At 40.7% G+C, this 26,356-nt stretch overlaps 1 protein-coding gene across 3 annotated transcripts in view; it reads right to left on the reverse strand.

The window, feature by feature from the left end:
* LOC122554216 (phospholipid phosphatase-related protein type 5-like) overlaps positions 1-22,060 on the reverse strand; it is a 142,867-nt gene extending 120,807 nt beyond the window's left edge. For all 3 annotated transcript variants that reach the window (XM_043698878.1, XM_043698877.1, XM_043698876.1), the window contains exons 1-2: positions 21,857-22,060; positions 20,703-21,744 (exon numbers count right to left, since the gene is read on the reverse strand). In XM_043698878.1, the coding sequence (XP_043554813.1) occupies positions 20,703-20,906 (204 nt within the window). In that variant the 5' untranslated portion in view covers positions 20,907-21,744; positions 21,857-22,060. The remainder of the gene's footprint in view (positions 1-20,702; positions 21,745-21,856) is intronic.
* Between the last annotated feature and the right edge of the window lie 4,296 nt (positions 22,061-26,356).

The raw sequence follows: 26,356 nt of genomic DNA on the forward strand, positions 1-26,356 counted from the left end.
TAGCTCAAATCCTCCAACCCTGGCAACATCCTTGTAAATCTTTTCTGAACCCTTTCAAGTTTCACAACATCTTTCTGCTAGGAAGGAAACCAGAATTGTACACAATATTCCAACAGTGGCCTAACCAATGTCCTGTACAGCCGCAACATGACCTCCCAACTCCTGTACTCAATGTTCTGACCAATAAAAGAAAGCATACCAAATGCCTTCTTCACTATCTTACCTACCTGCGACTCCACTTTCAAGGAGCTATGAACCTGCACTCCAAGGTCTCTTTGTTTAGCAACACTCCCGAGGACCCTACCATTAAGTGTATAAGTCCTGCTAACATTTGCTTTCCCAAAATGCAGCACCTCACATTTATCTAAATGAAACTCCATCTGCCACTTCTCAGCCCATTGTCTCATCTGATCAAGATCCCATTGTAATCTGAGATAACCTTCTTCGCTCCAATACCTCCAATTTTGGTGTCATCTGCAAATGTACTAACTACACCTCTTGCATGAAGAGCAGGTGGTTAGAGCTCCATGACAAAAATTTAAATCACATGCACACCAGCAGCACTTTCACTGCACACATGGTGGAGACTGCTGACTGATTTTCCAGTATCATACGCTGACTCATCCACCCATCTGTACAACTGTAGACTATACCACTATAAAATATAGGAGCAAACTTCGGCCCATTAGCCATTGGAACTGCTCTGTCATTCGATCATGCATGATATGTTCCTCAACTTCATTTTCCTGCCTTCTTTCCCTAATCCTTGATCCCATTACCAGTCAAGAACCTAATTATCTCTGTCTTAAGTACACTCAATATTTTGGCCTCCACGGCCCTCTGGTTCCACTGAACCATCACCCTCTGGCTAAGGAAATTCTTTCTTATCTCAGTTCATAAGGTTTGCTCCCTCACCCTGAGACTGTGCCCTCAGCTTCTGGTCTTGCCTACTTCTCCACATCCACGCTATCCAGGTCTCTCAATATTGTGTAAGTTTCTGTAAACTCCATTGAGTACAGACAAAGATTCCTCAACCACTCCTCATATAACAAGCCCTTTGTCCCAGGGTCATTCATTTAATCCTCCTCTAAACCCCTCCAATCCTTCCTTTAGATACAGAGCCCAAAATTGCTCACAATATACCAAATGCTGTCTGACCAGAGCCTTATACAGTCTCAGCACTACATCTCTACTCTTGTATTCTAGCCCTCTCGGAATGAATGTTAATGTCGCATTTGCATTCCTAACTGCCAACTTCACCTGTATGTTAACCTTAAGAGAATCCTAAACTAGGTTTGCCAAGTGCTGCTGTACTTTAGATTTCCAAGCCTTTCCTCAGTTAGAAACAATGCATGCATCTATTCTTCCAAACAAAATGCATAACTTCAAACTTCTCACATTTTATTCTATCTCCCACTTGCTTGCCAACTCTCCTAGCCTGTCCAAGTCCTTGCAGCCCCTTCACCTTTTCATCACTACCTGTCCCTCCATCCATCTTTGTGTCATCTGCAAACTTAGTAATAATGCTCTCAGTTCCTTAACATCATGGGCTCTTCTCTTCTTTAATAGCTTTGTTAATGCGATACCTTGTCAAAGGTTTTCTGGAAATCCAAATAGATCATGTCCATTGTATCACCTTTTTTAGATTAGATTAGATTACTTACAGTGTGGAAACAGGCCCTTCGGCCCAACAAGTCCACACCGCCCCGCCGAAGCGCAACCCACCCATACCCCCTACATTTACCCTTTACCTAACACTACGGGCAATTTAGCATGGCCAATTCACTTGACCTGCACATCTTTGGACTGTGGGAGGAAACCGGAACACCCAGAGGAAACCCATGCAGACACGGGGAGAACGTGCAAACTCCACACAGTCAGTCGCCTGAGGCGGGAATTGAACCCGAGTCTCTGGAGCTGTGAGGCAACAGTGCTAACCACTGTGCCACCGTGCCGCCCACCTTTATCTAACTTGCTCCTTATATCCTCAAGGAATTCTAACAGATTTGTCAGGCATGACCTCCCCTGGATCAAGCTATTCTGGCAGACCATTATTTCACAATGCACTTCTGAGTACTCTGCTATCTTATCCTAAAAGTGATCTCTTAAATTTTACCAATGACCAAGGTCTGACGAACAGGCCTATAACTTCCTGTCTTCTGTCTCTCTCCCTTCTTACTCAGGGATGTTACATTTGCCACTTTCCAGTTATTGGGAAGTCTCCCTAGTTCCAGTGGTTCTTAAATGATCTCCACCAATGCCTCCACAATCTCCTCAGCTATCTCCTTCTGAGCCCTGGGGCGTAATCAATCCAGTCTGGGGATTTTTCCACCTTTAGGCATTTCAGCTTCCCAGCACCTCTCCTTAGTGATCACCACTAAACTCACCTCTGCTGGAAGTTCTGATATGCTACTGCAGTCTTCCACTGTGAAGACTCATACAAAGTACCTATTCGGTTCCTCTATCATTCCTTTGTTTCCCATTACTACTTTTCTGGTCTTATTTTTCAGCGTTCCAACGTCTACTCTTGCCTCTTTCTCTTTTGCCCTCACATTTCTTTCTCTACCCCCTTACTGCTTTTTAGTTAACTTCTGTTAGTTTTTAAAATCTTCCCATTCCTCTGGCTTCCCACTAATCTTCACCACACGATATGTTTTTCTTTTGATTTTATGCTGTTCCTGACTTTCCTTCTCAATCATTGTTGCCTCTTCCTTTCCTTGTTTTATTGCTTCTTCCTTGGGACAAATTTCTGTTGTTCCTCCTGAAATGACCCTAGAAATTCCTGCCATTGCTGTTCCACCATCTTCCCTGCTAGGTTCCCTTTCCAATCAACTCTAGCCAGCTCCCCCCTCATCTCATTCTAGTTATCTTTATTGTTTTGTAATTCTGTTACATCTGATTCAAGCTCCTCCTTCTCAAACTGCAGGGTGAATTCTATCATATTATGGTCACTGTTCCCTCGAGGTTCCTTCATCTTATCCTCTCTAATCAAGTCTGCCTTATTCCACATCACCAAATCCAGAATTGCCTGTCCCCTAGCAAGGTCTTCTACAAACTGCTCCAAAAACCATCTTGTACACACTCTGTGAAGTCCTTTACATGGAACCTGTGACCAACCAAATGTTTCCATCCACCTGCATACAAATGAATGATTTTATAGTCATTATATTTGACAGTGAGAAAAAAACAGCAAAATACAGCGAAATGCTTTTCCACTGTCACCACAATCTGGAGCCTTTTTGAATAGTTTTAAAAATAAGGAAAAAAGACAGATACAGTTTAACAAGAGTCCATCAGTCCTGAGCCAGCTCATCATCAACAATGTCTCCATTGCCTCGCTACCATCTACATTGGACCCAGCCAACGTCAAATGGCCACTCTTTAGGAGAAATTTCACTGCTGGGTCAATTCTCCCCCGGCACTGCCACCTGTGCCAGACCTGCTAGTGCCAGACTTGCCAGTGTCAGAGTCACATCTGAAACCACTGGGCCCACCTTGATGTCACTGTGATGCACTTTCACCACCACTTCACCGCTGCCAGTGCCAGATACCACCAACAATGAAGTCGCCGATCCTCAGGCACCACCTTTCGTTGCTGGACCTACTTTGCCAATGTCTTCTCTACCAATGTAGAATCTGCTGATTCAATGCCAGATCCAGTCCTCACCTACTTCCTGCCACCACGATGTTTGTGCTGCACCCTCTTGAGTCTATGCTGGGGTTCCTCACTGCCGCTGATGCTGTCCAAGCTCAAGACAGGAGATAAGTCAAAAGAAAGAGAAACGTAAAGAGAAGCTATTGGTGCGGATGAGCCCTGGCTCAGGACCCCGACTCTGCCACCATCTTCATGACATATCTCAATAGCAGTGTGCCCCCCAAACTAATTTGAAAGGAGACACACAATTAAGAAGCCATATTCAGGAACCCTGTCCAATTAGGAATGGCAAGCATGGCTAATGAGCACAGATTGAAATTGGCATCACAGAGGCATGATATCAAAGTCACCCATGATGATTGCAATAGTGCCTTTCTTGCATGCTTTTTCTATCTCCTGATTAATTTTCTTCCCCACATCCTGGCTACTACTCGGTGGCCTGTACACAACTCCCATCAGGATCTTTGTCCTTTTGTGATTCCTCAACTCTCCCTTCACAGATTCTGGACCTTCTGACCATATATCGCTTCTTGCTATCAATTTCATTTCATTTCTTAGCCGTAAGGCAAAGCCTGCTCCCTCTGCCCATCTGCCTATCCTTTTGACAGGAGGTGTACCCTTGGATATTTAGTTCTCAGCCTGATCCCCTTGCAGCCATGTCTCTGTGATGCCAGTTTCATTCTGTGTGACAGTCTCATTACCTGGGCTCACCATGCCCAATCGGACAGGGTTCCTGAATGTGGCCTCTTAATTGTATGTCTCTCTTAAAATTAGCTGTGGAGGCACACTGCTGTTGTGAATATGGTTAGGACTAAAAATAATTCTGACTGCAAAAGATTTTTTGAAGTCCAGAATACAGGTAGAAAAGTAAGTTACGAAAGTGATGTAAGGACGCTATAAAAATATATAGATAGCTAAGCCTGTGGGCAAAGATGTAGCAAATGGAATATAATGTAGAAAATGTGAAATTACCCATTTTGGCAGGAAGAATTTTTTAAAAGGTTATCTCAATGATGAGTGATTAGAAAACATTGAGGTGCAAATAACTCTGTTGCCCTCATGCATGAATTGCACAAGGCTAGTCTGCAGATACAGCAAGAAATTAGGAAAGCTTGTAGAGTGCAGGTAGTTCTTGGATAACATGCTCCCGGCAACACGATTTGTTTCTAATGTTGCTGAGGAATTAAGGAATGGGAGTTTCGAGAACGCTTACCTCTGTTTTCAATGACACAATTCCAGTGGTGATAGTTTTGTGCTCTTCATTCTGCATATGCGGCAATGTCCGTGCCTGTCTTTGTGCCATTCTGCACGCGTGCCGATGCCAGCTGCCAACAGAGCAGCTTTCTGTGAGAGGTACGGTACAGAGAGTAGCTTTCTGAGCAAGATACATTGAGCAGCTCCCATGAAATGTACTCTATTCCTAGAGTATCCCTGTTTTTTTGAAAAAGTGGAGGGGCATAGTGACAAGAATGTTAGCAAGAAACATCTTAGTGATAAAATTGTGGGTGGTGAACTCAAAAGAAAGGCTATAACACTGGAAGAGAACTTAGATGTTGTAAGGCATTTTGAGCATGAGGAAAGAATATGTCATATAGCTCATTCAATATGAATGAGGGAATATCTTACACACCCATGATGAACCTCTGTCCCTACATTAACAATATTTATAAATTACTGAATACTGTGTTAAATTTACTTTTGTTTTGTTGATAGATATGATTTCAACCTTTATACAGGCTGAGCTATACTTTGTGGAGAAAGTGAGGTCTGCAGATGCTGGAGATCAGAGCTGAAAATGTGTTGCTGGAAAAGCGCAGCAGGTCAGGCAGCATCCAGGGAACAGGAGAATCGACGTTTCGGGCATAAGCCCTTCTTCAGGATACTTTGTGTCAGACTTTCTGGTGATTTTTGAGCGATTGTGCATGACATTTGTTGTTGGTCTACCCCAACCTCACTTTTCCCATAGGACTCATTATTTCTATTAAGAGAGGTTTTGCTGGAATGGAGCTAGGACATTATAGGAGACCTACCTGTGTTGGAAATTATCATAGGGATATTGCATTCAAAAGGCATGGGATGCTTCAGTCATATACTGGCACAAGTCAGACCACATCTGAGTATTGTGCACGGTATTAATCACCTTATTTAACACAGAATGTCACTGTATGAGAGGCAGTTCAGTGAAAGTGGAACTGATAACTGCAATGAGCTGAAAATGTGTTGCTGGTAAAGCACAGTAGGTCAGGCAGCATCCAAGGAACAGGAGAATCGACGTTTCGGGCATAAGCCCTTCATCAGGAAGGGCTTATGCCCGAAACATCGATTCTCCTGTTCCTTGGATGCTGCCTGACCTGCTGTGCTTTACCAGCAACACATTTTCAGCTCTGATCTCCAGCATCTGCAGACCTCACTTTCTCCTCCTTGATAACTGGAATGGGCAGCTTATCCTCAGAAAAAAAGTTGAACAGGCTAGACTTGTATCCACTGGAGTTAGAAAAGCAAAAAGTAATTTACTAGAAGCATAAAAGATCAGAGGTGTCTTGGTAGGATAAATGTGGACAGGGTGTTTCTTTTTACAGGAGAATCTAGAATTAGGTTGACTGTTTAAAAATTATGGGTTGCCTATTTAACACAGAGATGAGATGGAATTTTGCCTGTCAGCATGTCATGACTCTTTGGAACTCTCTTCCTGTAAAAGTGGCGAAAGTAGAGTCTTTATCAAGAAAGGGGTTAAAAGATTATCAGGTAAGTGGAAAAGTAGATTTGAGGATACAGTTGAATGGTGGATTGCCTGAGTGTCCTCCTCCTGCTCCTACTTCAAATGTTTGTAGAGTTAGCCCAATTAATACTGACTATTTCAGGCAATGGAGGAACAGGCTTGTTCCAGTTTGAAATTCTACAAAGATTGAGCAATATTTTCTCATGAAAACTATATTTAGTTGGCAGTATTGAGGTTTTGGTTGGACCCACAGTTGTCATCCACACCATTAATACTTCCACAACATTAATACTTCCACATCATTAATACTTCCACACCATTAATACTTCACAACTTGTAAGAGGACAATTTCATTTAGATAGCCATTTCCAAGTCAGGTTTCAATCTGAGTTTAACAATTGCCCTTAACTGGATTCAACTTATTTTTGCTTTTTAAAAGCTTTAATCAATGCAAGTGTGTACCTTACTAGTCTCTTCAAAACTTTGCTGACAGAATTGCCAGCTTCTTATAAAGTAGAAAATTTGTGGTAACGTCATCTGTCCACTGTGAATGGCAGGAACTGTACTTGATGTCTGCAGCTCTCATCATTTCAAATTCACAGAATTGCATACCCAATTTATATAGGACATGAAAAACATGGTGAACATCATCTAGCTAGCTCCAAACTTTGACATTACTCTCCCCCATCCATCATATATTTTACTGGCCTTCTCAGTTGAAAGGCCATTCATTCTGCTCATGAATTTCCTGGCACTAGCTATCACAGTTGTTTCCTATATCCAACATTCTCTTTGTAAACTGTTCATTAACCTTCCCTGTTCTGAGCTTAAGTTTATATTCTGCTGTAACATTTATGATTGGATGCAATATATTATTCTGGGAGAATTTATGTAGGAGTTCTAAATTCAATAACGTTTCCACTGAGCTCTCTGGTACCAAGTTTAGATATTCTCAATTTTGTTAGCCATTTCCTAGGTTCAGATACCAAATGTAAATGTTTGCTCTAGTTTCACTTCTTAGATTGTCACTTTTGTATAAAACGATTGTCTGACAATCACCAAGAGTCAGAGCGAATGTTATCAGAACACTGTTTATAGTGTGATTATTGTAGAGTAGATAAAAAAAAGTAAGCTTTGAAAAATATGTGCATATAATGCAAAATAAATTGCTGTCTGTACAATTATTAAATCTCTTGGGGAAAATTACACAATTTCTTTTATGTCATGCATGTTTTATTTTTTATTTAAACTATTAAATGCATTTTAATGCAGAAATTATAGCCTTGAAGCAGGACTATTGATCATTTTTATATATTTATTTTTGAAGTTGCAAGCATTTCTTTAATTAAATCTGGAAATGTATTTTAGCATGATGCTTTATCCTCACATATGGCATGGTTGTAGAATAGGAAATATGGTGTACTCCGTTAGCATACCTCGAGGCACAGCCTGGCTGATAGGATTGTGTATTGAATAATGTTACAGAGAATTATAATAAGCAAACAGTTCAGCCCAACAAGTCTGTATTGGTGTTTACCCTTCAAACAAAAAGTAGTCCCAATCCCAGCTGCCTGCTTTATTACCATATCTCATTTTTTCCCTTCCTTTAAACATCTAATTAACCTATTGTTAAATATGCCAATTCCTCCAACACCTTGTGAAAATAAGATTTTGTGACCCTCACCCAAATTTCTTCAAATTAATACCAATTATATCCAACTCCCCTCAAAAGAAACAGTATTAACCAATCCATTCCAAGAGAGGCCAGCTCTTTCTAGCTATTGTAAAGGTCATGTAAATGAACTTTGAGCAATCTCAATACCATTGCTGTGGGATTCTTACCCAACATTCAACAAAAGTTGGCACAATGTAAGACAATCCAAAAGAAAGGTTGCTGTGAAAAACTAGAATGCCATAAGTGTCTCATAAAATGTGCTATTTTAGGATTCTGGCTGAGACATTTAAGAACCCCTAGAGTTCATCAGTATCTGCCCACATCAGAACACGTCTGATGGATGAGGACTGCATGGCAAAGTGTTTTGTTTTTCAAAACTGATACCTTTTATGTTGGTGATTATCTAAAAATCAACATGCTTTGTCAGAAATAACGAGAAAGAATTTGAATTTATATGGTGCCTTATTAAGTCCTTGGAAGTACTTTATATCTTCGGAATTATATTTGAACAACAGTCATCGTTGCTCAGCAGGCAATCTCTGCAACGTCAGCAGTAATGAGATGAACGAGCTAATCTATCCTTGCTAAATGAAGGTGAATGATGGAAGCTATGAAGTCCGAGGGCTGGACAAGGATCAAGATAAAATAGTGAGCCTTAAATTCAGACACAGGAATTATCTCGAAGAAGGTCTGTCTGTAGCTGAACGGAGAAAATAAGACAAGCAAAGAGATTTTGAAAAGCTAATATACATAATCTGCATAGATAATCAATGTAATTTACTGTGATTCTTCTCACCACCTAACACTTTACTGCTCCTCAATATCATGTTTACTCTTTTATTTCTCAACGAGACAGGCCTGCATGTCTCCAATCAATTCCTCTACTCTCCTTTCTCTCTCTCCCTCTGCTTCTCATGCTTCAGTGCCTTGCAATAGATGGAACAAGAATCTATAATTTATTTAAATATACAGTAGATGACCTGTCAATGAATATTCCATTTGGGCAATTGAAGAGCCTTGTACACACAGGGCAGTTGTTCCTCTTCATGCTCCACTATTAACTTGAGATCTAGCTGATCATAAATCTATGATCAGCCTGAAGTCCTGAAGAAGGGCTTATGCCCGAAACGTGGATGCTGCCTGACCTGCTGCGCTTTTCCAGCAACACATTTTCAGCTATGATCATAAATCTAACCTGTTCAACTAATAGCTTGGCTACAAAATTTAAGTCAATTTTTCTGATTGACATACAACTCCTGAATGAGAGGACTTCTGTCTATCATGGAAGTGCCTATTTGTACCCCACCTATTTTATATTGTGAGGTAATGAATGCAATGATTAACACACTAAATATGAGCATAGTTGTTTCTTCAGCCATCATTGCCCTCTCCTGTGCCCTCACCATCTCCTCATTGATATCAAGGCTGGTCATACCTTAAAACATATTATTCCCAACCCAAACTTAGGATGGCCAGTTCGAATATGTTTGGGGTTTGGCGATTGAGTTTTGGGAAGTTTACCTAACAGCCAATGATGGGCCTAACAGGAAGCCCTATCAGTTTTGAAAACCAAAATGGATTAGCAGTTACCCACTGGACTTTGGGCAAAAAAAATGAATGCACTGCTAAACATGATATTGAGGAGCTAAATGGATAGTATCTCAGCCACAGGAAGGGGGAAACTGGAGATGTGGGTTTGGACTGATGGTGGAGATGAGGCAGTGACTCTGAATTGTTTAATTCATTATAATGAAACTTAGCTGTATTCTCTTCAGCTGGGCTACCAATTACAGAGCATTGTGCTGTTCCATCTCAATACAATGCTGTCCTAAAATGACAAACAGTGTTTATAATAAAAATCCATATTATCCATGTGACAATGTGTGCCAAAAGAACCTGACTCAGACATGCTGCCCAGCAGTCGGCTTGGTGGAAGTTACAGTGTTCCCAGCAATGGTATATCAACCTCTACTAATTTTGAGACACAACTGCTCCATTCTTACTATTGGCTAAGAATCAAAAACTACAATGATGATAAATGAAAAGGTGAGAATCTTTACCAGAGAGTGAATAAATTCAGTGTTTGGTTTTGTAACTGTAAATAACAAGAAAGACGGCTGTATTTGTTTCTTTCTTGGCTGAATTTCTTTGGGATAAAGTTAAAGCAGTTTTATTTCAGCAGTTGTTCAGAATGAGAATGTAACCATTTTCTGAAGTTAAAAAAAAGCTGTTCTTGAGTATATTTTGGAAACATTTAGAAGAAAGTCTGTCAAAAATCTGGTCTCATAATGAATAGCATTTAGTTTACAGTCAGAAATTCCTACCAGATCATGCTGGAAAAGTATTTACACTACACAATAGCAAACAGCATCATGTTCATGTTCCAGCAAAATGGATATGCTCAAGGTAAAATTTTGGGCAGGCATCAATTCTCGTTTACATGTGACTGGCAGGAAGTAATCAAGAGTGAGGGGTAATTGGAAGATCACAGAAGGCAATGATGATCAGGAGAGGAAAGATGGAGTAATCAGTATTGGAAGCAGAGATCAGGATATGGAATGGGTACAGCAAACAAAAATTAAGAGTTATTAAACAGCAGCTCTCTACGTGAATGTACAGTGCAACCACTTGACATTGGTCTTTCCAGTACAGAATCACAGCATGATACAGTATGAAAGGTAACTATCATGTCAGCTTTTGGTAGAAAATTGATCTTTAAATTAACAGGAGCATAGCAATATACTCAAGTTAGTTAGTTTCCACTTTGAACTTGTTCTGCCATTCACTGAGACCATGACTTCTCCCGACACGCATCTCCTAATACCTTCATTTAACAAAAATAACCTTCCAATATCAGATCTATAATTTACAACTGAATTAGCATCAAATGTCAACTGTGAATGGGTGTTTGGAAAGATTGGACTCTAGTTTTTATATCATACCCTCAAATTTAAGACTCCCAAAGTTATAAGTCAAACCAAATGGCATTTCTACTTTGGCACTGCCTTTCATCAAGAATGATTCGGAGATGCCGGTGTTGGACTGGGGTGTACAAAGTTAAAAATCACACAACACCAGGTTATAGTCCAACAGGTTTAATTGGAAGCTCACTAGCTTTCGGAGCGACGCTCCTTCATCTGATGATTCTCTTGCAACAAATAAACATAAAAAGCAGGAACAAGAAAGTGTCAGACTTTGAATCTGCACTGTGAACAGGATCTTTTGTATATAAGTTAGCTCGCTGAGCTTGAAGATTTATTTACAGATGTTTCGTCACCATACTAATTAGGATTTCTAATCACTAATTAGGATTTTTTTCTACTTAAAATGCTTTATAGATTTGTTGGTGTTAATAATCTCAGGAAAAAAAAATTGTGACCCACACAGAGCATTCTTTAGTTGTAATTTAATGACCCAGTCAAATGAATGGAACTGGAAAGTATTTTCTGCATCTGGTTAACAACAGGAGGTGCTTCACCATGGGTAATGGAAATGCCTATTTTACAGGTTGGTTCTTATGTTGAAATGCAATTATAAGGGTATAAGGGTTTAAGACTTTATAAAGCTCTGGTTAGGCCCCATTTGGAGTACTGTGTCCAGTTTTGGTCCCCACACCTCAGGAAGGACATACTGGCACTGGAACGTGTCCAGCGGAGATTCACACGGATGATCCCTGGAATGACAGGTCTAACATATGAGGAACGGCTGAGGATACTGGGATTGTATTCGTTGGAGTTTAGAAGATTAAGGGGAGACTTAATAGAGACGTACAAAATAATACATGGCTTGGAAAAGGTGGATGCTAGGAAATTGTTTCAGTGAAACGAGGAGACTAGGACCCGTGGACACAGCCTTAGAATTAGAGGGGGTCATTTCAGAACAGAAATGCGGAGACATTTCTTCAGCCAGAGAGTGGTGGGCCTGTGGAATTCATTGCCACGGAGTGCAGTGGAAGCCGGGACGCTAAATGTCTTCAAGGCCAAGATTGATAGATTCTTGTTGTCTAGAGGAATTAAGGGCTACGGGGAGAACGCTGGTAAGTGGAGCTGAAATGCACATCAGCCATGATTGAATGGCGGAGTGGACTCGATGGGCCGAATGGCCTTACTTCCACTCCTATGTCTTATGGTCTTATGTAAAGAACAATTACTAGACCATTTCTAAGAATAATCATCTTCTTTAACATGAACATTTTTACAAAATGGCCACTTTGAATGGAACAATTTGACAGGTATAGGTTAAAAAAAAAGAAGCTTCCGATTTGCAAAATACAGTGAGGCTGGAGATTTTCATTAACTTGCATGATTCCCACAGACAATTTTAGTGCAACCCGTGATGTGAGCATTTTATATAAAAGAAGTGGTATTTGCATATATAATATAAAGTTCAGAACTTTAGTCATTTTAGAAAAATATTTACTAGATTTCCCATGAATTGGTCAGAAAATAATTTTTCATGACTAATTCGTGACCTTCTATCCCTGTCAAGGAAGCAATCCAGTTATTTAAGGACTACACTGGAAAGGATTTACAACTTCTAGCAATTCACATATTGGCAAAGCCAAGAGGCAGTACTGGACCAAGTTAGAGGCCCAAACCTACCAAACATACTCCCACTGCCTATGGCAAGGCCGAAACAACACAACGGGATACAAAATCAAGCAGAGCAAGATAGTGGGCAAAGACATCTTCCTCCCTGGTAGTGCTTTCTATGCTAGGTTTGAGCAGAATGCCAACGGTGCGGTGACCGCTGCCCTGACAGCCTGAGATGAGCTCTTCCCTCTGTACCTGCTGCAGACGTCAGATCAGTCTTTCTGGGAGTTGACACAAGTAAAGTGAATGGGCCCGGATGGTGTCCAGAACAGAATACTCAGATCTTGTGCGACCAACTAGCAGAGGTAATCACCGACATCTTCAACTATCTCTCCGACAAGCCAAAGTCCCCACCTGCTTCAAGAAGACCCCTACGTAAGAAAGCACATGCAACATGCCTTATTGACTACCGCTCAATGGCTCTGACCTCCATAATCATGAAGTGCTTCAAGGGGTTGGTCATGGCCCACACCAACTCCAGTCTCCCAGCCTACCTCGATCCCCTACAATTTGCCTACTGGCAGTAAAACAGCGGATGCCATATCCCCAGCCCTGCACTCATCCCTGGAACAATTGGACAACAAGGACACCTACATCAGACTCCTGCTCATTGACTACAGCTCCACCTTCAACGCTTAATCTCTTTTGGACTGACCTCAAAACTCTGTGACCCTGGTTTCGACTCTGCCCTCTGCACCTGGATCCTCAGTTTTCTGACCCACACACCACAATCAGTGAAGATAGACAATTGCACCTCCTCCATAATGATATTCAACTCTGGAGCTGTCCAAGGATGGACCCTCAAACCCCTGCTGTATGCTCTGTACACTCATGACTGTGATGCCAAATTCTGAATGAGCACCATATAGAAGTTCATTGATGACACCACCGTGTTGGGATGGATATCTAACAATAACGAGTCAAAGTACAGAAGGGAGATAGAGGGCTTGGTGACATGGTGCAATGAGAACAACCTTCTTCTCAACCACGGCAAAACTAAAGAACTGATCATTGACTATAGAAAGAAGGGAGGAGAACACACCCCCCTTATATACCAATGGAACTGAGATGAAGAGGGCGGACAGCATCAATTTCCTCATGGTGATGATAACCGAGAATCTGTCCTGGACTGCCCAGGTAGATGTGACAGTCAAGAAGGCACCTCAATGCCTCTTCTTCCTCAGGCTGCTCAGGAAATTTGACATGCCCATAAGGACCTGCACCAACTTCTCCCAGATGCAAAAATTGAGAGCATACTGTCCAGGTGCATGATGGCCTGGTATGGCAACTGCTCTACCCAGGGCCATTAGGAACTATAGAAGGTGGTGTGCATAGCCCAATGCACCACAGAAGCCAACCTTCCATACACGGCTTGTTGCTGAAGAAAGGCTGCCAACATTATCAAAGACCCATCCCACCCTGGTAATGATCTCCTCAACTTCCTCCGTCAGGCAGAATTTGCAGAAACCTGAACACACACAGCAGCAGGTTCAGGAAGAGCTTCTTCCTGGCTGTTATTAGACTGATGAATGGACTCTGTAGCCTCAAATAATAATTATCTTGCTAACACTGATCTCAGCTAGCACACGCCCTGTGCAATGTAACCTGTATGCCTCTGTCTAGGTATTTTTGATCTGTACATCCTTGCTTACTATGATCTGCTTGTACTGCTCTTAAACAAACATTTTCACTGTACCTCGGTACACATGACAATACATCAGTCAATCAGTCAATATTGCAGATAGGAAAAACCAAGCCTTGTCAACTAACTGGGCATGATTTTGTTTATTACGATTACCTTTGGATAAAGACATAATTTTGTTCTTTGCATGGTATTCCATGCAAATACTTCAGTTTTATTATCTTCACGCAATTCAGAACAATTTAGTCCTCCTACTATTCATTGAAAGCAAGAAAGAAGATTTGACAAAGGAAATTTCTGGAAGGCTAATAATAAGAAATTGCTTTAGCTTTTAAAATAAGGCACTTGATCAGGTTTTGCCATTTTATGACAAAATATATTTGTTTTGCTTTTTATTATTATTAAAAACAAAAGTTGTTAATGTAGAACTTCATATAAGTGTTACAAACCCCAAAAAAGCAAGGTATGTTAATGATTAGTTGGTACCTCTTTGCTTAAAAAGCCAAGCCCTTGGCAACATGTTGAACATTTTAAGTGTCAAGTTTCACGCATCTCAAATGTAGTTAATGGAGAGATGCACCATTTTAACTTTGAATTAGTAAACATTTAGATACTTAAAATAATGAGATACCCTGTCATTTTATGGTTATCATTGGTGATTTTATGGTTTCCCCTCAACAGGATACACATGTATAAAAGGTACATGTATGATTTCATTATACGACATGGGTAACACCATCAAATTTTGTGCATTAATTTTAGGGAAGTTTTTTTTAAACTTTTAAACACCATAGAAAACAAGGCTGTTGTGTAATTCCAGGAAACAGCCTACAGTACAAGCTAAACTAGCAAATTAAGGCACATTTTAAAATTATGGCAATAATTTTAATCTATTTCCTCACTCCTATTCATCATATAATTTATTCCACTGAGAGAACTCGAAAAGGCAGATTTCAAAGTGTTAGTGCTTTACTTGCTTGGTAAGGGTACTCAAAAGTTGGAATTGACACAATGCCACAGATTTAGTTTGAAATGAACACATTTAATTCTCTAATAGGAATCGCAGAATTGAAATAAACAAATCTCTCCAAAGCAATCTATTCAGTAACAGTATATTTCCCATATATTAACATAAATAATTTTAATTAATGTCTGGTGACATTGCAACTTGCCATCAGACATTATTTCACAATTGTGAAAAGAATTCATCAAAATAAATTCCAAAAATGTCTTTCTTGAATTTAGGCCTTTCATACTCGGGTTGGAACAATTGCTTGCAAAACCTATGCTTATTTTCAATCATTTGCTGTCCTTGAGACTGTGGTAAAAGCCCTCTTCTTGAACATCTGCAGTCCATGTGATGAAGATGCTTCACACAATTCCGTATGAAGTGACAATCACGAGGACTTCTTGTCCTAAAAACTGTCAAGCTTCCTGAACAATATTACTGTAGCTCATTTATAGATAGATGAACAGTATAGAATCATGAATGCTATGTAGATTAGATTCCCTACAGTGTGGGAACAGGCCCTTCGGCCCAACCAGTCCACACCGACCTTCCAAAGAGTAACCCACCCAGACCCATTTCCCTCTGACTAACGCACCTAACATTATGGGCAATTTACCATGGCCAATTCACCTGACCTCCACATCTTTGGACCATGGGAGGAAACCGGAGCACCAGGAGGAAACCCACGCAGACAATGTACAAACTCCACACAGACAGTCACCCAAGGCTGGCATCGAACGTGGGACCCTGGTGCTGTGAGGCAGCAAAGCTATTCACTGAGATACCATGCCACCCAATGTAGATTAGCAATTTTGGATAACTAAAGAGTCTCATGCATAAATTATAGGGAGATACTATGATGAAAAGTGCCAAACAGCCTGTATTGGATTGACTTTCTAGCCTGAGATTTCTCTGGAATCAAGTATAATAGCAAAATGAAATGCACTGTTATGAATATAATTAATTTTATTCACACATCAAGATGTTAGGAATCCTAGATAAAATTTGTATCTCAAATCTTTAGGTTGAAATAGTCCACTATTCACTCATTCTTCTCATGTCACACAGGAGGAGCAGTGTGCATTATCGATAAGATGCGCTGCAGAAATTCACAAAGGCTTCTTCGACTTCACTTTCCAAACTCATGACACTATCATCTGGAAGGAAAGGGTCAGAATGGGAGCACTGACATGAGCAGGTTCCCCTCCAATACACTTGCCAACCTGACTTGGAAATATATCACCATTCCTTCAATGTCACTGCTCCAATATCCTGGAACTCCCTGCCTTACAGCTTTGTGTATGTAGCTACTCCAAAGAAACTGAAACAGTTCAAGATAGCAGCATACCAGGATCTTCTCAAGAGAAATTAAGGATGGCATGATGTTTTAAAAATTTTAAAAAAGGACAAAAATATCATTGTAGTCTGCAAGGTATATTTTGGAGGATCGTCTAATCAAGTATGTACCTGAACTGGTCTTGGAGCCCAAAGAATACTTATAAAATTTGATATGCAAACTTGCTTGCTTGTAATCATACACTGGTTCAGTAAATCCTGCAAGTTAACTTGACTTCAAAGTCCACCGCTTTTAACATTTCAACTGCAACATTCCAACTGATGCTTTCCCCTAAACTAACCATTTGCTGGTGTCAGCCACTGAAGAATCTTGAGCTGAGCAGGACTAATGTTAGTGTCTATAAATGTTGTTTTTATGCATATCTGGAAGGCATTCAGAAAGATCCAGCCAACTGGTTATTTATAAAATGAGAGCACATAGAATTAGAAACAATTCTATGGCTTGGGTCAATAATTGGGTCAGCGCTGAGAGAAGGATGAATAAATAGTTCATTTCTTTGATGGGTAGAATGCAATAAATAAAATTCCCCAAGGATCTTTCCTGGAACATCTGCTTTTCAACATGAGTTTTAATGACTTGGATGAAAGAATACATGCAGTGTTGCATAATCAAATCCACAAATTACTTTTAAGTTATTGGACATAATAAGTTGGGAGCTTGAAATTGTAAAGGGATTCAGAAAGACCAAAAGAGTGTGAAAACCATGACAGTTGGAATTCATCATGGCGTATGTGGTCAGTCACTTTGGAAGATAAGAAAGTTAATTTAGAATATCTTCTTAATGTTGAGAGACTGGGAGCTGCAGAGGAATAAATGGATTTCGATGTCCATGTGCATGAATCAATAAAAGTCAGTGCAGAGAAACAAATAGCAAAAAGAGGGATGTTGAGACATTTATCTCAAGGATGGTAGAGTGCAAAAGTAAGGAAGTTACAGTTCAGATGTGCTTCATTAGATTCTATCCGGAACATTATGTTTTATGTCAAATGCTGAACCTTTGGAAATTATCCTGGTAATATGTACAATATAGATTCACCAAAACAATTAGAGGAATGAAAGGTTTACATTGTAAAGGTGAAATGCATACTTTTGATTTATATTCCCTTAACTTTGGAAGTGTGAGGGTGGACACAACTTAAAATGGGGAGAGGGGTTGATAGAGTAGATACAGAGAAACTGTAAAGTCTTAAAACTGAAATTGCAATGTAGTAGTTCATGCTTAATCACATGAATTGCAATGGAAATCTGCAGCTCTCTTCCCAAAATATATTGAAGCTTGGCCAATTGACATTTTCAAGATTGAGAATGATAGATTTTTCTTTAAATCAGAAATTTCTGAAAAAATACTCAGCAGGTCTGGCAACATCTGTGGAGAGAAATCAGAGTTAACATATTGGGTCCAGCAACCCTTCTTCAGAATCCATTCAGAATCCAGACCCAATATGTTAACTGTGATTTCTCTCCACAAATGCTGCCAGACCTGCTGAATTTTTCCAGCAATTTCTGGTTTTGTTTTTGATTTGCAGCATCTGCAGTACTTTGATTTTTTTTTAACTGATAGATTTTTGTTTGTTAAGTGTATCAAGGGATATGAATTAAAGATCAATAAATGAAGTTGAAGTACAAATCTAAGATCTCATAGAATGACAGAAAAACTGAAAGGTTGAGTTCCTCTTATCCTTGTTTCTCTGCTTGCTAGAGTAGGCTACTCATTAATATGTGCAAAGGGACTATGGCTGTGGAGCCTAAAGAAAAGTTCAATAAATTTAAAACCAGCCCACAACACTTGTGATTAAGCATGAACTACTACACTGCTAAATTTGCTATTACTGTACTGCTTTACACTTAACAACAAATGTAAAACACATCAACTGTAACTGAAAAACTATAAAGGACATAAGTCAACATTTGTTTTGGAAAACAAAACAATTCTCTTTTTCTGTGGGTTTTGGCAGAAATTCTCTGTGATCCCCTGATTGTGAAACTCATTGCATCTTTTTGTACTCATTGTAAATTTATCCCAGCTTTCTGGTTTGAATCAAAACCATTCACCAACTGTGTATAAAATATTATGTCATTGGGACAATTTGTTTTTTATGAAAAGAACATTTGCTCTGTTTCAATATAATTTCAAAAGGTATGATTCCCCACTTTTATAAGGGTATCAGAATATAAAGAGCTTCCAAATCCCATTAGTTTAATAGGGTATATCCCAAATCTAAGGTACAATTGTTACTTCAATTGTTTGATAGTACAGAATATAAATATTGCTCAAAAGAAGCATACATTTGCATCTTTTCATTTGCACATATCAGGACTTAAATGCGAAGATCCAATCTTCAAAAGGAAGCAAACATTTTAAACAAAATTCACAGCATCTGGGCATTGCTGGCCAGGCCAGCACTTATTATCCATTCTAATTATCCTTGAGAAGTTGGTGATGTGTTGCCATTTTGAACTGTTGCCATCTTTGGGGTATAGGTGCACCCACAGTGCCATTAGTGATGGAGTTCCAGGTTTTGCTCCATTGACAATGAAGGAGTGGTGTTTGAGTTTAAAGTAGGGCGGTATGTGGTTTGGAGATGAACTTGCAGATGGTGGTTTCCCCATGCATCTACAGCTCTTGTTCTTCTAGGTCGCATGATAATAAATACATTAATTGTTGTTCCCCTTTCTGAAGTTGGTCTTCTTCATTTTAGTCTTAATGGGTGCAAGCAAAGAAAGCTTTGATTTTTAGCAATCTTAAATGTTGTTTCATCAACATAATATTTTAACTATAATTATCCTGCACATTGCTCATGCATACCTCTGTAACCCTCCAGTACCAATCGCTGGATATGGTAGTGAACAAACCGTCAAAAAAAAACTGGTTGTAAACAAGTGATTTATTCATTATTCACTTAAAAAAATTAATATGCATGATTTGTCTACTGTCAAATGTGAAGGTACGCCTTGTATCTTGTCAAATGTTCTTAAAGCTGAAATGAACTAACCCCGTGTACAAAAATAGCAATGAAAAGTAAACAATTGATGTAGCTATTTCAGACCCATTGCTTCTTGGGTCTGTTCGCTCTGTGCTTTCTTCCATTATCATTCTGCCTGTAGCATCTAATTCAAAGTGACAACCAGAACTGAAATTGCTGGCGCTTTGGCCAATAATTGCTGGACTGTGGACCAACGTTTCTTGTTATATACATCCCCTCACCCAGACAGCTCTATATGTCTCCACTCCTGCCCCCTTCTGCGTCTCAAATATCTTCCACAAAGCCGGAGTTTGTAGCTCGCCAAGGCGATCTGAAGAACCTTCTTTGGCTATGTGTTGGAATTCAGCAGGGAGGGAGGAGTTGGGGGAATGAAATGATAAGGAAGCTAAGGCTTTAGGCAGGTCTGGGCAGCCTTGCCTTCCAGTGACACGTCGCCGCTACACCCTCCCAGCACATCAACAATCGGAGCCCCAGCCGACACTAAAAACAGAGACCTCTTTTCTATTCCACCCCCTTGTTCAGTTCCAAGCGACATCCTGTTTGATTCGCCACAGCCGCACGTCTGTGTCATTGTGCTGGGGTGTTCCAGTGGAATCTTGCGCTGGAGAAATTTAACGTTAAAATGGTTCTGTTCATTCACAACTCCGAGGAGACCCGCTTCACCAACAGCATCACTGTCAGTGAACTGATCAGTCCACTCTTGGAGAGATCTCTCCAGTTCTTAATCTCTGGGGCTACACAGGGGAGCGCTTCTACCATTAAGAAGCCGTAAGCGGTGTGTGTGAGAGAGAGAGAACATGTTTGGATAGGTCGGAAGGCATTGAACGCTTTAGGCGAGCATATCTGGTAAACGGTCATGGTTTATGTCCATCTCAGACACTTGTCACTATCCTCTCTTGATTACAAAATGCAACTCTGGCTGTCAATGATAATGGAACAGTTCAAGCACACACAACATCGTTTCTGCACACAGCAGGATGGCGCAAATGTATAACACTCACTGGATGCTGGAGCTCAGAGCCTCCCTCAAGCCCTGCGTTCCCGTCTCTTTCATTCTATGAGCACTTACCATGACAGGGGGTACACCGGCTACGAGAGAATAGAGTAGAGCTGGAGGAATGGCACTGCTTTCATCGGGTCCAGGGTACGGCTTATTGTAGGAGCCGTCATGGCAGAAAAATCCCTGGACGTGGACGTTGAAAGTGTCGGTGTATTCGAAGTAATAAGCTAGCATGACAGTCCCTGCCATTATGACCAACTGGAAATAGAGCATGGTTGTGGGGGTAGGAGGGTGGGTAATGAGAGGGAGAGGTTGCTGAATAGCAAAATCAAAGATCAAAGGGTTCCCTCTTCTTTTTACCCCCCAACCCCCACCCCCCTGTTGCTGTTGGTCAATCTCTGTATAATCCACACTCCAGGAAGGCGACGCGAACTATCGCTCCATTCACTTGCAAGGATCAGCTCCTCAGCAAAGCAGCGGATCCATTCAGAAAAGGACTGAACTGCCCGTGCATTGTACACCCACCGCGGGCAGCCTCAGTTCAGTCAGGGAGGTAAAGGAGTTCAGCTCCCAGCCGTGAGAAGGGGCTAGGTATCCCTTTCACACTCCTCCTCCTCCTCTTCCTTCTCCTCTTCCTCTCGTTCTCTCTCTCCGTCTGCCAATACTCCGGCTCTTCAGTGCATTGGACTGAGGTTTCCCGGTGCCTTCAACATCTGGTTAAACACACACACACACACAAAGCAGCCTCGAACCGAGGCGCCGCTTCGCCAACCTCTTCCAAAAGTTCATGTAGGCAGATGAGCAGATTCTTATATATTCGCGCCTATGAAATGGGTTCAAAGTCTCGGAAAGTGACACCGGGGTATCTCTGCTCACCAACAGTACGCGGCTTTCTCGGGGAAGCACAGCCCTTGACGGCTCATGGGTCGTTGTGCTATCTTCAATGCCACAGAACCCCAGTTTGTTTTTCCTTTCTGCATGTTAATGGAAAAATTCGACAGCCCGCCCCACAACATGACAGCGTTCCACGGCCAGGGCTGTACTGATCGCACGACATTGGAATTTTTCCATTAAGAGACATTTTGTTCGAGCTTGCAGCATTGTGTTCTATCTTTAAGAAAAAAAAAGAAACAGTCAATACGTCACTTTTCATCGCTGACAATTGCCAAATTGGGTGGTCTAATGAACTATTACTGAAACATGACACCATCAAATATAATTACCATTGATTAGCCCATAAAGCATGTACTGTTATAAACAACGCTTGCAAGTGTCTCTGAGAAATAATTGTCCTGTAATTAGAAAAAAACCCATAAACTTTAATCATTAGACATTAGCAAAGCCGAATGCAGGTTGTAATAAGGAAACGACGAATTCTTGTGCGTCCCTTCTTTGACTAGTGTCCCACCCATTCCCTAAGACTGCTCACACCTTGTTGGTGTGGAGTTCCATTTGTTTCAGATGCCATTTGGTCTCCTACCCAAGGAGCCATTGGCACTGACTGGCAGTGTACTAACTGGCTATTGAAATCTGTGACTGCCAAGGTATCAGCTTCAGCGCACAGGAAGCACTCTCGCTGTGGAATCAGAAGGTTGGGTCATCAAGCTCCAATGCAAAAAAATTGAGGACATTATCTAATCTGATAATTAGACTTGCCTTAGCCCACAAAGTCAGATACATTTTTCACCATTATATCTCAAGGAGCACCAATGTTATAGGCTTGGGCGCAGGTGCAGAGCCAAGTCTCCATGGACAACTGCAGGTAATATGGAGATTGAACTTGTTCTAGTGGTGTCATTCTGCATCGCACCTCCCTAAATTATTTAACAATTCCCTCCCATATCCACAACCGAGCTACAAATCTTTAATCTCAATTCCCTTCTTTTTTAGATGCTGTAAGGGGAAAAGTGGTGCTGTCCAAAGTGTTACCATAGGATGAGGCTTTAAACTGAGTTTAACATCTGCTGTCTTACTTGGGATAGCACGAGATCTATTTGGTACTACTTGAGCAAGAGATGGGCAGTACTGTTGAATATTTATCCCTTAGCTGTCAAAACTAAAATGGATTAACTGATCGTTTAACTCCTTGCTGTTTGTGTTAAACAAAGTTAGTTCTGGAGCTTCCTACATCATTGACTCAGCTCCAAGGCTTACTTTATTTAATATGAAGGATTTCAGGACATCCTGAAATTACTCAAGGTGCTAAACTAAAACAAGTTTCTTTCTTTATTTCTTCACTCAAGACTCACAGATAGGGACTTCAGAGTTCACACTTCAGCATGATTTGGAGATGTCGGTGTCGGATTGGGGTGTGCAAAGTTAAAAAACACACAGCACCAGTTATAGTCCAACAGGTTTAATTGGAAGCACTAGCTTTCGGAGCGCTGCTCCTTCATCAGGTGGTCGTGGAGGACACAATTGTAAGACACAGAATTTATAGTAAAAAATGCTATAAATTCTGCATCTTACAATTGTGTACTCCACAACTACCTGATGAAGGAACAGTGCTCCGAAAGCTAGGGCTTCCAATTAAACCTGTTGGACTATAACCTGGTGTTGTGTGATTTTTAACTTTGTACACTCTTCAGCAGAAAGTCTGGTGCAATCCTGGGCACAGAGGCTTTGATCAGTTAACTCAGCACAATTTAGGGATTGACCCTGGATTAGTCCTGATCAGTAAGACTCAATTTCCAATTGTATAAACTCACTGCTAGAAACCACCGCAACACATGCATTGTGTCACCCCAATGCTTTCACATAAATCTTCATTGCCAAGCCTGATCCAAATACTTCAGGAAAAACGCCAACATTTAAAGAGATTACCAAGGGGTCAGAGATGAGATGGAGGTGGGGATAGTGCATCATCTATTAGCTTGACCAAAGCATTGAGGCATAGACTGTTATATCTCTTCCATTAGGTATCTATAAAGGTGATAGATGGGTGCAAACATTATTTGTGATCTGGTATTTACAAAACATCTCGTGAAGCCAGCTATGTGATGAAAATGCATCTTTGCAATTTTTGTCTATCTTCATGCTAGATAATAATTTTTCATCTCCAAACTATTGACAAAGGTTTTACAATCAACTCAACTGATCTCTGTAAATGTGCAAAAGAATTTGGACCCATCGAAGGTGAGACTAACATTCTGTTACATAACTCCAGGATATGCTTATGTTAGAATTCACTTGATATCAGATCTCAATGGGACCAAGAATTTTCTGAATATTGAAAACTCTAAACATATAGTTAATTGTCAGATCAATGGTAAATATTGAACACTAATATCTTCCTAGTACAGTCATCATTTTCGTTCTCTGCCTCTCTCTTGCCTCTGTATCTCGTCACAGAAACAAAGCATGATAGGTTTTATTAAGTAGTTGAGACAGTGGCTTGGTTATTTATTAACACACCACTTTTAAGGGCTTAATTGAAATTTTAAGGTTCAATTAAATCCTTCCAACAAGTACGTAAGTTAGCTCACTGAACTGGAAGGTTCGTTTGCAGACATTTTATTACCATGATGATGTAACATCTTCAATGAGAGTCTCTGGTGAAGCGCTGGTGGTGTCCCGCCTCTCTATTTATAGGTCTTGGTTTCTTAAGATGGGTGATGTTATTTCTGGTTCTTTTTTATAAGGGAAGGTAGATGGGATCGAATTCGATGTGTTTATTGATGGACATGATTCGGAGCTGCCGATAAATAAACCTATAATCCAACAGGTTCATTTGGAAGCACTAGCTTTCGAGGTGCTGCCTTATCAGGTGGTTGCATTGTTTTTGCTTGTTTGGATTTGTTTCTGAGGAATCGGCAGATTGTGTTTATTGTTTATTACCAACATACAGACTAGCCAAGAGCTGCAAACAGCAGAAGAAAAATATCTATACAATGTTTTCAAGAAACTTGGCATCATGGTAGTCCACAAAACTACCATCACACTGAAACAGCAATTAATGAACCTAATGGATCCATTAGATACTACCAGCAAAACTAACATCATTTACAAAATACCATGCAAGGACTGTAAAAATAGATTATATCAGACAAACAAGCAGGAAACTTGCCACCAGGATACACCAACGAACCACCAAAAGACATGACCGACTATCACTAGTTTCCATGCATACAGACAAAGAAGGACCCACTTTGACTGGGACAACATACTAGCTCAGGGAAAACAAAGACACGCATGAGAATTCCTAGAGGTATGGCATTCTAACCAGAACTCCATTAATAAATACATCGACTTAGATCCGATCTACCTTCCCTTGAAAAAAAAAACTATAAATGACCCACCTTAAGAAACCAAGACCAATAAATAGAGAGATGGGACATACCACCAGCACTTCACCGGAGACTCTCTCTGATGATGTTAGCTAGTCACGTTAACAAAATGTCTGAAAGCAAACCTTTCAGCTCAGTGAGCTAACTTACACATTTATCATCAACCTGAGCTCCAAACCTCTCATAAATTGCTAGTCCTTTCAATGTCCACAGATTGCTCACAAAATTTCAATGCAAGCAGCATGAGTGAGCAAGTTCCTGGTAATATTGGCCTATATCCAGATAGTCATTGATGCAGTGTAGACTTGAATTGCACATCGGTACTACATGCAATTCTGATGCAGCTAACTCCATAATGTGATCAAGGATAGTCAGCATGGTTTTGTGAAGGGCAGGTCGTGCCTCACAAACCTTATTGAATTCTTTGAGAAGGTGACTAAGGAGGTGGACGAGGGGAAAGCGGTAGATGTGGTGTATATGGATTTTAGTAAGGCGTGTAATAAGGTTCCCCATTGTAGACTACTAAGCTGCAGTGCTGGGCAGAAAGGTGGCAAATGGAATTCAATGTAGCTAAGTGTGAGGTGATTCACTTTGGGAAGAATAACAAAGAGATGGGGTACTGGGCTAATGGTCGGATACTTGGTCGTGTGGATGAGCAGAGGGATCTTGGTGTCCATGTACACAGATTTTTGAAAGTTGCCACCCAGGTAAATAGTGCGGTGAGGAAGGCATATGGCGTACTGGCTTTTATTGGTAGAGGAATTGAGTTCCGGAGTACTGAGGTCATGTTGCAGTTGTATAGGACTCTGGTGCGGCCGCATCTGGAATATTGTGTGCAGTTTTGGTCGCCATACTATAGGAAGGATGTGGTGGCACTGGAACGGGTGCAGAGGAGGTTTACCAGGATGTTGCCTGGTATGGTAGGAAGATTGTATGAGGAAAGGCTGAGGCACTTGGGGTTGTTTTCAATGGTGTAAAGAAGGTTTAGGGGTGACTTGATGATTAGGGGTTTAGATAGGGTTGACCATGAGAGCCTTTTTCCACGTATGGAGTCAGCTATTACGAGGGGGCATAGCTTTAAATTAAGGGGTGGTAGGTATAGGACAGATATTAGGGGTAGATTCTTTACTCAGCGAGTCGTGAGTTCATGGAATGACCTGCCAGTAGCAGTGGTAGACTCTCCCTCTTTATGGGCATTTAAGCGGGCATTGGATAGGCATATGGAGGATAGTGGGCTAGTGTAGGTTAGGTGGGCTTTGAATCGGCGCAACATCGAAAGCCAAAGGGCCTGTACTGCGCTGTGTTTTTCTATGTTCTATGTTCTATAAGGGTTATCAAGGAAATTGAATTTTCTAATAGGTAATTCTCCTGAGTCTGGAGCACTCTGAAATAGTTGCACATAGTTGGAGATTTCAGAGGATTCTAGCTTACTTAGAT

The sequence above is a fragment of the Chiloscyllium plagiosum genome, chromosome 11 (assembly GCF_004010195.1).
Source record: "Chiloscyllium plagiosum isolate BGI_BamShark_2017 chromosome 11, ASM401019v2, whole genome shotgun sequence".
In the NCBI taxonomy this organism is placed as follows: domain Eukaryota; kingdom Metazoa; phylum Chordata; class Chondrichthyes; order Orectolobiformes; family Hemiscylliidae; genus Chiloscyllium; species Chiloscyllium plagiosum.